Source organism: Nymphalis io, chromosome 3 (assembly GCF_905147045.1).
Source record: "Nymphalis io chromosome 3, ilAglIoxx1.1, whole genome shotgun sequence".
Taxonomy (NCBI): Eukaryota; Metazoa; Arthropoda; class Insecta; order Lepidoptera; family Nymphalidae; genus Nymphalis; species Nymphalis io.
Window position 1 is genome coordinate 14663238 of NC_065890.1, and position 15611 is coordinate 14678848.

A 15611-nucleotide genomic window follows, 5' to 3' on the forward strand; every position below is an offset into this window, starting at 1 on the left:
TAGAGCGACATATGATGTCGCTCTAATTGTATATTTTTGTTATCGTAATTAATAGTCATACTTAATATAGAGAATTATATAAAAAACGTATAATAAGTATTTGTATGAATAATTAAGGTCTAAAACTATACACTAAATAGCTTAAATTCGTTTTATTAAATACGTAATATTAAAGACAAACATTACAGAAGAACTGTCTGGTTGTTTGATAAAAATAACAATCAAATCAGTTTCATAAAATTTGAAAATGATAACAATAAAATACTAATAAAACTTACATGAAATCACAGCAACTAAAATGTGTACAAAGTTACAGCTCAATCGGTGTTACAATTAAATATATGTTGAAATACGTCACTGCTCTGGTACGTTGTGATGGGCTCATTACTTGGGTTTTGACAAAGTGACAGCCACTGCTAGACTAAGGCCTCCTCTCCCTTTGAGGAGAAGGATGTGTTGAATTTATTATATTTTTATTATTTTATTTAAGCACACGTAATGAGCCCATTGCAACGAACCAGCGCTGTGACATATCTTGATATTTAATTGTTATACCCAGGATTTATTCTTTCACCGCCAAGCACGAGATGAATTATAAACACAAATTAAGTGCATGAAAATTTTGTAGTCCTTGTCTTGACTTGAACCTGCAATCATGATAAGGTTTACGCGCTTACCACTGGGCCATTTCGGCTCATCGAAGTTAAATAAAGCTGGATAATTAAAAATATTTAGAAATAAGCATACACTAACCTAGGGCACCACGACATTGACCTCGTGCGAGGAACATCACAATGACTCAGAAGCGTACGCGCATACGAGAGCCGGTCGTTGACCGCAAATCGTAATTCTCTTTCACTCGTTCGGTATCTGATAGAGACAATAATATAGTGACGGGCGGACACAGTTATAGCTGAAACTTTCTAAGACAGTGCTTAGTAACGTTCACAGCAATGAGTGCCGTGCACGTTCATATCACACTCATACGCCATGTCTAAGTCCTAAAATACGATTTCTTATTGTTGTACTCAAAGTAATTATTCAACTTTACTACTGAAAAAATATATGAGGAACACCTAATCAGTATTATCTACATTTAATTTGAAACAATTATATTAATGAATAATCATTTAATTAACAATTAACTACGTCATTGTAAAAAACAAGATCTAAACCAAAGAACCAAGATCTACACACCAAAGAACGCGCTCCATAAGCAACAAAGCCCTGTGGTGACGTCATCGACTCCCGCGCACCGTCGCCCGCGCCTCGCGAACCACAGCAACGACCAATGAGACCTCAGACAGTTAGAAGAAGCTCAACGTCTCGAGACGGACACCTTGTCTCCACGAGAGTTAAAACCCGGAGTGATTTTGTTTATATTATTCATTTGTTGTTGTCGAAGTAGCGAGCAATGTGGCCCGCGTGTGTGAGATAGATTAAAGACTCGATCGCAAGACTAAGCGCTTACACTTTTGGTTACAAGGTTTGTTAAAATCATTCACATATTTCAAAGAGAGGTGTTTTTTTAAATTAGTTGTGCATTCGAGGATAATTAAATACAAAATATGATCACTTATGTAAAATATTAAGTAGTAAAAAACATTTCAGGATATATCGGCCGCGGGTGTCATGTCATCCAGTCCTGATCTGCAGACGCCTCCAGGTAAGTCTATAACTATCAAATCAAGGTTATATATATAAATAAACTGCTGTATATTCTTGTATATCTATTAGAAATCATTGTTAATAGATTTTCATATCTCTAATTAAATTATGAATATTTTAACGAAAGACAATTAAACAAGTAACACATTCCACATTGTTATGAGTTAAAAATATTTAAGAAATATTTTGTTTGTAAAACGTTTCATATCTAATTTAAAAACACCACATTCCCAACTTATAAGTAATTTGCAATAAGTACTTACTTAATTTCTGAATATAGGAGTTTAAAAATGCTGTTCCTAATGACCCATTTAAATGTTATTATGTATCTGATTGACTGCCTCGTTGGCTAGATATAAGGCCGTAGACGCTAAGGTCCTGGGTTCAAATCCCAGGTCGGGCCAGTAAAACGTTATTGGGTTTTTGCGTCGATAATTCATAGTAAAAGCCCAAAGTTTGGAAGTGTGTACACTCTCGTGCCTCGGAAAGCACGGTAAGCCAATGGTCCTGCGCCTAAACTCTTTCTGAGCGTGTCGGATTGCCGTCGCATCGGATTATGAGAGTAAGGGAATAGAGAGTGTGTTTGTGCACTATAATATCTTCTGCGCAGTTGGCTAATCTCTCTTGAGATTCGGGCGCCGTGGCCGAAATCGGTCCGGAGGACATTACGTTGTGTCTGATTTTATCAAAGCCAATCTATTAAATCCAGAGAAAATTATCTATCTACATATCGTAAGTGAATAGATAATTTTCTCTGTAGTTTTCTCGTAAGTGAAACTAACCTAACTGACAAAGTCAGACTCTGGTTTCGGGATCGAAAACAGACTAAGTTTAATCAAATACGATTATACTGTTTGTCTACAAGTTAAAAACTTAAATATTAAAACTTACCTCTCAAAACATTAGATGGAATATCGATTCTGTAGTTTAGATAAGGCTAGTCAGATTTATAAACAAATATCCGCATATATATTTCGTAGAAAACTAATAATAAAATGTAGGTACCTACGATTTTTTTACAAACATACTATGCAACGGAAATCACTGAGTGTAGTGTAGTGTTGTGTTGTAATGTAGCGTAGATAAATCAATCCCAAGCCGCTTGTGTTCCTTTTTCCAAGTTTTGAAAGAATCAATAACATCTTTTTTTAATAGCACCGGTTTCCTCCGTTCGCTGTATCGTATCGTTCACTATTTGTCTGTCTGCGGCTATCTCGACGAAAATCTTTCATTTCCGTGCGAAACAGCGCAATGTAAACTAGCGTTGCGATGTACAAAATTCGCGTTTCATTTCATACAAATTGTTACATAACATTCGATACTGATCTGTGATGTTAACAAAAGTTTCTGCTCGTGAGCTACATGTTTCATATGTCTATTATTTGAGGAAGTTTGTGGAAATATTTATTGTAAGAGCGAGGGTTCGTTTCTAGTATTCTTTCTACAGCAACTGGTTAGTTATTGCAAAGTGAATGCAACACATTTATAATATTCGGTTTTAATAATTATTACGAACGTTGTATCTTTATCTGTTTTCTTGTAAGAACACCATAATCTATTATTTTGCAGATATGTATTTCTTTCTAAACTCATTTGATGTATAAAATATGTAATGTGTAATATTGCAGGTGTCGTAGAACTTCGTGAGGACGTCCCGCTGAAAGCGGGTAGCAGCTCTACCAGCACCCGGCTATGCGCTGGCGGGCCGCGGCTCATTCTCGCAGCGTTCGCGACGCTCACCGCCGCCATCACACTAGCCCTGCTCACGCAGATCTACTATGGAGACTACGAGGCGAGTAAACGTACACAATCCAACTACACATAAATACAATACGATATATAAATATATTTTATTTTACTAGAACAAAGAAAGAAATAATGAGCTTTAAGAGTTCTTAATAGTTTTTTATAAACAGTAACACACTGAACACGTCCTTGGCGACACGGAATTCCAGCGAGGAACTGGTTGCATAGAGAATATGTAAAAAAAGTTCGGTAGTTCGAGGAGAAAATTATTACACACTATTTTGGTAGTATTCATGTGATTCTGACAGAAACACCGCGCAACGGCGAAATTTCAAGCAAAGATGTCCCATGACAGGCGCAAATGACGGTGTCTATTGCTTTATTGAAGTTTAAACGACAAAAGAGCAGCTTAAATGTTTTTTGCTATATATAATCAGTATTATAATTATATCAATTTTTACACTAAGGAATAATAATATCGGTTTCGCGCATCAAATGAAGATTATACCGAGAACAAAAATTCAAAAACGATTTCTTTGGCATTTGTGCTTTGATCTTAACCTAGTCAAAACTCTTAGGACATACGAAGACAGGCTTAAGTTCTTTAAACTTCATTCACTTTCGGATCGAAGACGGCTCCATGATCTCACTTTCCTGTATAAATTGGTGAATGGTGTCATTGACAGTCCCTGTTTATTGAAACAATTAAATATTCGTGCACCGGTGAGGACATTAAGACCGTCGTCTTATACTCCATTTGTAGAAAAACCTACACGCTCACGTCAAGGACGCTACTCTCCAATTAATAGATTAATGTTGAGTTACAATGCTATCTATAAATTAACAAAAAATAATTGTACTCTTTCTACTACGTCATCCACTATAGATAAAAAGAATTTAGATAGAAAGATGGACATTGACATATTTTGTGATAGCCTTGTGAAATTTAAATGTAATTTATTAAATTTTTATTCTTCATATAATTCTAATTTAGAGTAATCTAATAATTATGATAGTTGTGATGCATTAACTTATTAATTTGTTATTGCCTAATATCGGAAAACTTTGTTACTCAATTAAAAACTTGATTTGTTTTATATTTTATTTAATTGGACATTGTAATTCTTTATTTTAATATTTATTAATGATATTAAAGTACAAATTTATAAATATGCTCAATTTTATCTAATTTTTTACGATATGTTATTATTTATTATTTTAATGTTTATGTTGATGATTTTCTTTCCAAATTTTGTTTCTTTTAATTTGTAATTTTACCTGCATGTTGTGTCTATTTTGCTTTGAAATGTGTGTAACACCTATAATTAAGACAACATTTAGATTTTAATATTAGTTGTTTAATTATGTTTTACTCGCTTTTGTTAATGTATATCTTGTTGGTGTTAATAAATAAATAAATAAATAAATAAATAAATTATACCGAGAAGAACCAGCAAGGTATATATACATATATATATGCGTAGTGTATATAAATGACGAACCAAGTTGAATAAAGATTGCGAGCTGTTCATATACTGTTATATTGTGTGGGTTCGTGGGTCAGGTGGTGCCGCACGGCTCAGTGTCATCGTCTGCGGCGTCGTGCTCGCGGGCGGGCACGGCAGCGCTGCAGGCGGGCGGCCGCGCGCTGGACGCCGCAGCAGCCGCCGTCTTGTGCCTCGCCGTGCTTGCGCCGCATCGCACGTCGCTAGACGCGTTTGTATCTCACAAGTGTCTGATTTAAATATTTGTTATTTGAATAACAAATGTATCAACAAATTCGTTATAGTATTTACGTGATTGTTGCTTAGTCTGAATCACGCCAAGATTGATATTTTTCGGTGATAATTGCTACAAATGAATTTAATTATTATTAATATATTCCATTTGAAAACTTTATTTTAACGATATAAATCATAAGATCGGACAGATAACTAAATTTATTTTCTGTCTTTTAAAAATTAGCCAGAGTGACCTGCACTATACGAATAAGTAATGACTAACAGCAATTGCAGCTCTACCTATTTGTCACAGTATTAATAACGATCGATTTGCAATTTAAGCGAATACTTGCATATATATACCTAATAAATTATGTTTAAATGATTGAATAATAATGTTCTCCGTCAAGGTTAAGTTCACTTTTTTTACTGCTACAAGTCCCTTGAATCTCTCTAGATTAGGAATTGATTTCATCACGCTGCTCATTGCGGTGTGGTGGTCACATGGAGCCGAATTGTATCCGATACAGAAAGGATTTCTCTGCACATTTATTTAACTGCCGAGGACGGGTCAAATTTTAAATATAAACGAAGCTTATGTAACTCAGAAGTGCTAGGCCGGATAAAACGGTAATATTCGATTAAAATCTACGTTTTCCTATATTTCCATTAGACCATCATGTCAGAAATTTAATTTAGAAAATTATTTAGTTGCAGCGCCATCTCTACTAGTCCCTTAGAACTACGCCATGAATAAACTTCATTACAATAAAAGCTAAAGTATAAAAACATTGAAATGTCTAATATATTTCAATTTTAAAAAATATATTTATATAATGTTAAATATATTTTAGTACTTAATGTTTAGTAGCAGAAACAACATATAACAATAACTTTAACAGTGCTAAAATTTGCTAATAGATGGCGTGACGCGAAGTAAAATATTACAATCGAGTATTTTATTGTAAGACATTATATTATAATATTGAACCATTACATTACTTAAATAAATAATTCATTTGATTTTTTACAACGTTTCTTTTATTTATTTTGAAATATAAAAAACTGGTATGATTATCAAAGACAGTTGTAATATAATTAATTTAATCATACACGAGGCAATCGCATATGCACTTAAACCAGCCGACGCTACACAAAGTAGCAGGCTATAAATTGGTATTACGATCCATTGAGCAATTCCATCAGACGCCTCCGAGAGAGCGTCGGGCGCAGGCGAATTGCAACGCCAGCGAAAGTCAGCCGAACGGAATCGTTCGCTGCCGCGTCGACACCACGTCTATCATGGCCGATGCCATCGCTGCTGGCTCAGTCGCAGTGAAATATCGACTTCCTTGCACTGTTATATCTTACTATTTACGTTACACATACTTAAATTGCTGTACATTTTTCAAGTGTTTTCAATTTTTCAAGTGACTTAAAAGGTATCGGCATCGGTCAAACCAACATACATCATGAGATACCACACTTTGCGGAAGCTTGTCTGGGTTGGTACCACCGATATTTAGGTATTTTACCACGAAATAGCATTACTTAGTAATTGTTGTGGTATAGTCGGTGGGTTGAAGGGTGAGTGAGCCAGTGTAGCTCCAGGCACAATAAACATGACATCTCAGTTCCCAAGGATGGTGGCGCATTGATATGTTAGAAACGGTTTATATTTCTTACATCGTCAACGTCTATGGGTGATGGTGACCACTTACGAGCAGGTGGCCCATTTGCCTGTCCGCCTACCTATTATATATCTATAAAAGAATGATTTATTTTTCTATAACCTATATACTATATCAAAGATATTAACGGTGATGTCGTTGGCACGTGTCACATAGTCGAAAGACTTAAACATTTAAGTAATAGACATGAGATTAATTGATTATTTTTATTACTTTTTAAATGAGTCATAACACTTATCAAGGTTAGTTTTAATACGTTTCAGGAGCGGTTCTTTGGTATACTGGGAGTACAGATCGTCACGAACGCAGCTGCCTATAGTGGTGGAGTGGGGCGGCGGAGAGGATGCATCAGGGAAGCAAATAACGCTTAGACCTCCGCGCCTGTTGGTCGCACTGGCTGCTCTGCACGCGAAGCTCGGCGTGCTGCCCTGGGCACAAGCTTTACAACCGGCTGTTGATCTTGCGAAGTAAGCTCTCCCCTTTACTAGATTATGCTCTAAAAGTTGTTAATCAATAAAATTCACAACAAATTTCAAATAAGACATTTAAAATCCAAAAACATACTTCTGAAGGAACACGAATAATTGCAGGGAAGGTTTCCCAGTGTCAGAGAGTCTTGCTTTGGAAGCAGAATCTCGGGGTATCACCGGGTACACGCCCACCGCACTTCGCACCGAACCTGCTCTAGCTGAGTATTTGGAATCTCTGCAAACGAATACCACAGCAGGTGATCTAGTACGAGTACCGCTACAACTAGTTTAGTTATATGATTGTAAGTAAATTAACAGACTTACAATGAATCCTAGACGAATGCCTGAACCTATAGATTTATTTTGGTAAACAATTTTTTTTATACTTAAAAATATCTAGGTGGTCAGGAAAATGGTCCACCACTGCCCATAGAGTTAGTGCTATAAGAAATATTAACTATTCTTAACTTTTTTTTTCTTAACTTACATCCCCAATGCGCCACCAACCTTGTGAACCTTGTGGAATGCTATGTCTATTGTACCCTGACTCACTCACAATTAAAACCAGAACACGACAATACTAAATGTTGCTGTTTGACGGTAGAAGTGGTAACGACCCAAACGGACTTGCATAAAACCCTATAAACTAGTTAAGTGAAGTGAAGTTAACTACCACATATATATTATCAAAACGATATAAAAGAGACACATCATGTTAATATACGTAAATGCTTGGCACATTGTAGAGCTGTGCGTGGCGTGGTCCTGTGACAGCGTGGTCCGCTGGCGCGACGACGCGGCCGCCGTGTCGGTGGGCCCGTGGCGCGCGTGGACGGCGGGGGTGGGGGGTGCCTTCGCCGCCGATGCGCTACATATTGCCTTCAGTATCGATTCTTTACAGATCACTCCAAGCAATGTTCTAAAAGGGTAAAGTTTCAGTGAAATGATTCCTAGAGTAAAACGTTTGACTGACAATATTCGGGTTGTGATTCTCTAGACTTCATCGATGGCTATGTATCGAAAGGTTTCTAAACAGGTGATTCTTAAAATAATGCTTTAAAATATAGTAAAAATCGTTTATTTTTAAGGGTTTTAATTGATCAAAAACATAAAAGAATTAAATTATCTCAATTGAATAAAGTCACAAAAATTCATTGTATCATTTTGCAACTTTTGTATTTATATTCGTAATCTTATCGAGCAAATAACTGGATAACTATATTTATCTAGATTTTTTTCTACTTAATAATATCTTTCTTCCAGGGTGGTGGAAAGCCTGAAGACACAATGGCAGACGGCGGGCATGCAAGCGCCGAGCGGCGTCGCTTCTGGCTTGGCCGTTGTCGACGCAAGCGATACATACGCCGCGCTTGTCACGTGTGTATTGCAGTTATTTAATGATTGATTAAGAATCTTAAAAAATATGAATTGGATTAAATGTGGAAATTGAATACTTTCACATTAAATGCAATTCATATTATTTAAGATTCAGAGAGAAGATAGGGAGAAACATATTTCTCAGCGTGTTTTCAAATATTATGAGCTAATAAAATGAATAACATTAACAAATGTTGGTAGGCGAGAGAATCAAAGTTGGTATAAATAGAATTGTGAATAATTATATACATTCGACCTCGAGATAACATTGGATCCGATCGGCGAAGTTTTTATTTTTATAATATGAACGTAGCGAACATTTACTAATTGCTCAGAATAAAGATAACGCTACAGTACGTTCCACGTTATGTATCTGTAAAGCAAATAATACAACATTAAATTGATCAACAATTTAATGTTGTATTATTTGATTTAAGCCAAGAGAGATTTTGCAGCACTATTATGATATAATTAAGGCAAAATCTATAACAACCATTTTATACAACAACGTACCTGCTTATTTAAGCGTTTTATGAATTTCAGAGGTCTATCAATGCCTTTCGGCTCGGAAGCTGGTGCGGCCGGAAGTGAAAGCTCACCTTGGTCGCGAGATGAGCCGAATGCTCCTCTCGACCTGGCGCCAGCTATTATCGTCGACCAACATGTGTGCGGTACGGATGTTGCCAATTATTATTAAAGCTACATACAGCGACATTGCCATGGCGATACAAATTTATATTATGAGAACAATTGCCGGTTTCCTTAATCTCATTCTCATTTATCTCATATTCGTGTAAATGCCACTAGAGGTAACTAACTTAACAATAGGAACTCGGTACGTGATGGGTGCGGAGTCCGGGGCTGCGCTAGCAGAGGGCGCGGCGAGCGCGCTGAGCGGCGGCGGCGGCGCGAGCGCGACGGGCGCGGTGGACGCGGTGGAGGGTGCACGAGTAGTGGTGCTGCCCGGAGGGGCTCTGGCTCTGGAACGTGGACACGCTCCCCCCGACCTGCCTGACCTGGCGACGCTCCCGACGCTCAATGCCTCCATACCTCTTCCTGCCTTGAACTTTGTACAGCAGCGCGGGGACGCTCTCCTCTCGCACGCGGACAGCCGCGGCGGCGGAGTGGCATCGCGCTTCTAATGATCTTATTTATTGTTAAAATTATTGTTAATAAATTATTGCACTTATTACTGTTACATGGTATTTTAGTCACTGTTTACCATTTGGAGAATTGATGCCCAAAAAAAAATGTACTTTACATACACGAGAGTATTTTGAGAGATTGATTGTTTATATAGTATAGAAAGTTGACGATTCATTTTGACGCATCAATTTCGACGTGAAAGCTATGTTACCATTGCTGTAACGAGCACAGGGTTCATAAATCATAGTTGTAGTAGGCGGGGTCAGTTATGGATCATTGAACATGACGAGCATTACCTATTTTTTTTTTTTGTTAATTGTGTTATCGTATTTTTTTTAATAACATGTCATATAATACTTAATATAATAAAGTATTTATGTTAACAGCTGGTTTACCAAATAAAACCCTATGTGGCTACAGTATCTTTAGTCGGAGAACTTCACTGTACATGAGGCTTGAATTAGAACCTTATTGATTGTCGTCGTATTTCTGAGAAATCTGATTATCAGTTCAAGCGGCACATTTGAGTCAAATAAGGCGGAGGCCACTTTTGACTTGCTGTTAATTAAAAACATAATCTTTAATCAAACAATTCAGGTATGCCTGCGTGTCAAGGCCATAAATCCATCCTATAGCATGGTATTTTTCGTTTAAAATATGTGATAACAAAACATACTGATACATGATATAGTCATACTGTTTATCTATACCTATAATAAATCTGTGTCTGATCGCTGTCTGTACATGGAAGGTATATGAGTAAAACTATCACCAGGGGCCTTTATCAACGTAATCGAACCCAAAACAATGATTGTCAGAATTTTTGTTTGTCTATTTTCCTGTTTGTCCGTCCGTTTGTACACGCTAATCTTAGAAACGGCTTAACGGATTTGTGTGCGGTTTCACTAATGTATTATGGCTAACTTTACTTAAAATTTAGTGTTTGTTTTATTTCAATCGGTTCATAAATAAAAAAGTTATGTTAATTTAAAGAATCATGTCGAACTTTTATTCGATAAAATTGCTTAAAAATAACGGTTCAGTTGATTGATTGATGAATTGGCTGAAACTTTAGCTATCTATAAATGATAGTCTATAAAATGATGATGATTGAAATTGTATAGAAACAAACAAAGTTAAAAAATGGGCAGTTTCAGATATATAGAACTACCGATGTAAGTTGAACTCAGATCTATATGATCAATCATATTAAATAGGCTTCAGCTTATGGTGGTGATGCTGGCCCATACGTAGACGTCATAATATCTTTTCTTAAATTTGTTCTAAGATAATGCATTATTTGCTTTTTTTGTTTTTATAAAGTATTAATTCTTATGAAAGATATCGAGATAAGACCACAGACAGTTTTTAATACTTTTTATAGTTTTGACAAATTGTTACAACGGGTAGTTGAGTAGGTTGTTTGAATATACTCATACATACATACGTATTTATTTTCCGTTTGTAAATAACTTTGTAAGTTAAGTTTTATGGGTTAGGTAGGTATTTTATTTCGTTTCCGCTTATATATTTTTTCATGGTTTTGATAAATTTATACTTAGTCGGTTACAAATAAAAATTAAATATAGTTAAAAATAGTACAAATCGTGACCGTGTGGAATGGTACAATAATGCTAGCAGCATTTACTCTTCTTTGAATCGCAATTCCGATTCTCTGGGGGAAAATTGAACCACTTAATCGGTTGGTCGATAATAAGTACTTTTTAAACAAAATAGATTTACGTTTTAGTTTTAAAAGGACATAAATTCCTGCGAAGGTATCGTTTGCAGTCACAATAAACAAAGCACAAGTCTGCTCTTAGTCATTTTTTACGTTAACCGCGGGTGAAACCGCTGGCACAGCTAGAATATAAATATGTATTTAGCTAATAGTACCTATATTGAAGTCTGCGCTTGTTAAATTTGCAAAGCGGGATGTTGAAAACTTAATTACTTCCTTGTGTTCACCATTCGTCGTCACTCGTACTAATGACGTCTGCCTTCTCTTACATAAAAATGATACGAAAGCGGTAATACTGGCTGTCTCTACTGGATGATCTCTATTTAACTCCAAAACTCAAACTTTAGAGCTATAATGTGACCGTAGCAGGTTTTAAGTCATCTAACTCATCTCGTGACAGCAGACGCAGAAGATATCAAGCAAGGACGACGCAAGCCACCAAATTTGACGATTCGTAGTAGTTGCTTTCAAATAAAATAATTTCGTCAAGGTGTTAAATGATGAATGTCAATGATGGAGGTCATTTGAATTATTTTTTTTTTTTTTATATATATTCGCCGGGAGGACAAATGACTCTACTCCACCTGATGGTAAGTGGTAGTAGAGTCCAAACGCGACGACGGCCAGTACAGACGGGAAAAACGTTCTGCACTAGCCGCCTTCGCCTTACCGGCCCGCAAGATGCCTCTTCACGCCTCGTTTGAAGGAACCCGGGTTGTAAGAGGAGGGGAACACGTGAGCTGGTAAGGAATTCCATTTTTTGGAAGTGCGACAAAGAAAGGAGATGCCAAATTTCTTTGTTCGCGATGGAATTGATGTCACAGTTAGGCGGTGACATCGAGAACCAGCTCGCGTGGACTTAAGAAGGAAAGGAGAAGCAGGAATTAGAGAGAATAATTCCTCAGAGCACTCGCCGTGATACAGTCGATAGAAAGCGCTCAGTGCTGCTATCTCACGACGCAATTGTAAAGGTTCAAGGGTGTTTGTGACCTTTACGTCGCCAATAATGCGTACGGCACGTCGCTGCAACCGGTCCAAGGCCTCAAGTAGGTACTTAGCGGAGCCATCCCAAAAGTGCGAGCAATATTCCACGCAAGACCGTACCTGTGTTTTGTACAGCAGGCACAGTTGTTGTGGCGTGAAAAAGCGCCGCACCTTGTTCAGAACTCCGAGTTTCCGTGAAGCTGTTTTTATAACAGCCTCGATGTAATCCCTTGGACTAAGGTCGCAGCGAACGTCAATCCCCAGCATGGCGATTTTGCTTTGCATCACCAGCGGAGTACCACAGAGGGAGGGAAGAGGGGAAAATGTAGACTTTTTCGCCGTGAGAGCGCATACCTGTGTTTTCTTGGCATTAAACTCAACAAGATTATCAGAGCCCCATTGGCGATGAGCTCTAACGTCCTATCGAGTTCAATGACAAGATCCTTCCGCCTCTCCTCAATTTCCGCTCACCCAGCCACTGCGCGTCCGTGGTATCCACCATGCACTGTACTATCGTCTGCATAGCAATGTATGTTCCCAAGAGAGAGCATATCATTGATATGCAAAAGAAAGAGTGTGGGAGATAGCACAGATCCCTGGTGGACCCCAGCATTCACTACATAGAATTGTGAAGCGCAACCATCAGCTAAAACACGAAGGCTACGCTTGTGTAGGAAGCTGGCAATCCAGGTGCATAGCTGAGCAGGCAGACCATATGCCGGTAGCTTGGAGAGAAGACTTCTGTGCCAGACCCTGTCGAAAGCCTTGGAGATATCGAGGCCGACAGCCAACGATTCTCCATGCTTGTCGATAGCTTCACCCCAGAGGTGTGTTACGTACGCTAGAAGATCACCTGTGGACCGTTTTGGTCGAAACCCGTACTGACGATCATTAATCAGGCAGTGATCTTCTAGGTAATGGATCAGTTGGTTGTTTAAAATCCGTTCCATCACCTTACAAAGTACTGAGGTGATAGCTATTGGCCGATAATTTGCCGGGTCAGACCGATCCCCTTTTTTGGGAACCGCTTGCACATTAGCTCTTCTCCAAGCCTCCGGCACACATCCCGAAGAGAGAGAAAGTTGGAACAGGCGCGTTAACACAGGAGACAGCTCCGCTGCGCACTTCTTCAGCACTATGGCTGGTATTCCATCGGGACCGCTAGCTTTCCGTACATCAAGTGATTGCAGCTCCGCACGCACATCACGTTGCCTGATTTTAATGTCAGGCATCGTAAGGCCACATGAAGGTATTGTAGGTGGCAGCGCACTACAATCATCGATGACGGAATTGTCGGCAAAGAGTTTAGCCAGGAGGTCGGCTTTTTCCTGCGGACTGTGAGCTAGCGATCCGTCCGGATTTCCGAGCGGTGGCAGCGAAGGTTGGCAGAAATTGTTTTGCACAGACTTGGTCAGACGCCAGAAGCTACGGGAGCCCCTAGGATGCGAAACAAGGTCATGACCAATCTGTACAATGCGCTGTGCATCCGCTCTCGTGTATGCCTTTCTACAGGACTTGGAATTTTTATTATAGTTTGCTTTCAGTGAGTCAATGTTAGATGCCCCGCTAATGCAGCCGTTGATCCACTTGCGATAAACCAACGGTTACGCGTACACCTACTGACGAGATCTGAGCTAGGAATGTAGTATTCCATTCCGAACATGATCTCGCCAGCAACAGCAGCGGCACTAGCTGTCGAGTCATTCCCACTGAAGCAACGTTCCTTCCAAGGGACCGACGCATAGTATTCGCGCATACCGTCCCAATCTGCCGACTTATAGTGCCAAACGCGACGTTTGCATACCGCTAGTGGCGGCAGCTTGGCCTGTGGCACTCTGGTAGAAATAAGGCTGTGATCCGAAGAGCCAAGAGGAGCCTGAACCACAACCTGATATTCCACCGGGTGAGAAGTCAGCAGAAGGTCCAGTAGAGAAGGTGCTTGCCCATCAATGTCTGGGATCCTGGTGGGCTGATCAACCAGTTGGGTCAAGTCATGTGTGAGAGCAAAAGCATGAGCAGTCCTTCCAGCATGGTCAGTTTTGAGGGATTTCAACCATGATTCGTGGTGAGCATTAAAATCCCCCAAAAACACCAATTCCGCGTTAGGAAATTGCTCTTGCGCAGCATCTGCCACCCGACTAAGATGGTCAAATAATCGGCTTGTCTCCAAGTCACCATTGTGGGATCTGTAGACGCACACGTAGACTCGGCTCTGACGAACCAGTTCTACACGTACCACCAACATGGAGAAGGAGGGGTCCTCCAAGCAGCGCAGTCGGTGACAGCAAACATCCGTCCTGACGAACAAGCATACTCCGGCTTTCGCTTTGAAGGATTCTTCAAGCGTGTAGCCGGGATAATTAAGGTAGCTGGTATCGGCAGGACGGAGAATTTGTGTCTCCGTGAGAAACAACATTGCTGGCCGTGCTGTCTCGAGATGGTGGTGGACAGCGTTGAGGTTAGTGTGGAGTCCTCGGATGTTAGAGAATTCGACCTCAAACAGCGAGGGTATGGTGGGGGTGTGCACCGCTGTACGACCGTTATTTCTGTTTTGTTGCGCCATTTGGGAAAAATAAAATGGAAAAGAGACGTGAAGCGAGCGATGTATTGCCACGATAGGGATGGGCAAAGTGTGGAGGCGTGTTTCCCCAAGTGGTTGCCAAAAGGAAAAATACACTGACCCGCCGGACGGAAGGGCCCCCGAACCCCCCCGGAAGTGGCCGCCGGGACCCCACCTACCGGTCACCAACCGGCACGACGGTCCACCCCGAGATTATGCGTGGCCTGGTGGGGCAGCCTTACGAGCTGGTTAGGCACGCTCGGGCCCCTGTACTACGCCACGGGCGGCCAGCGGAACAGCCGTTTCTTCGGGTCTCCCTGTCCGGCAGGTCAATACAGTTTCCCCCGGCATTGGTTCAACAGCCGTCTCCATTGGACCAACACCCATCGCGGCAATACTCGCTCGGGCTCTGGCTGTACGCTGGCTGACCTCGAAACGCGGCTGCAAGCTACTTCACGAGTTTTTCACCATGCGTACGGTGGTAACAAGCCAGGCGGATGTTTAACA

At 39.7% G+C, this 15611-nt stretch overlaps 1 protein-coding gene across 1 annotated transcript; it reads left to right on the forward strand.

Moving 5' to 3' along the window:
• The first annotated feature begins 1294 nt into the window (after nucleotides 1-1294).
• LOC126781221 (glutathione hydrolase 6-like) lies at nucleotides 1295-9871 on the forward strand. The gene is made up of 10 exons (XM_050506108.1): nucleotides 1295-1486; nucleotides 1612-1666; nucleotides 3297-3460; nucleotides 4979-5130; nucleotides 7090-7293; nucleotides 7417-7553; nucleotides 8043-8223; nucleotides 8560-8673; nucleotides 9217-9344; nucleotides 9502-9871. The coding sequence occupies exons 2-10, from the start codon at nucleotides 1633-1635 to the stop codon at nucleotides 9813-9815; spliced, it is 1428 nt and encodes a 475-aa protein (XP_050362065.1). The 5' UTR covers nucleotides 1295-1486; nucleotides 1612-1632; the 3' UTR covers nucleotides 9816-9871.
• The last annotated feature ends 5740 nt before the right edge of the window (nucleotides 9872-15611 follow it).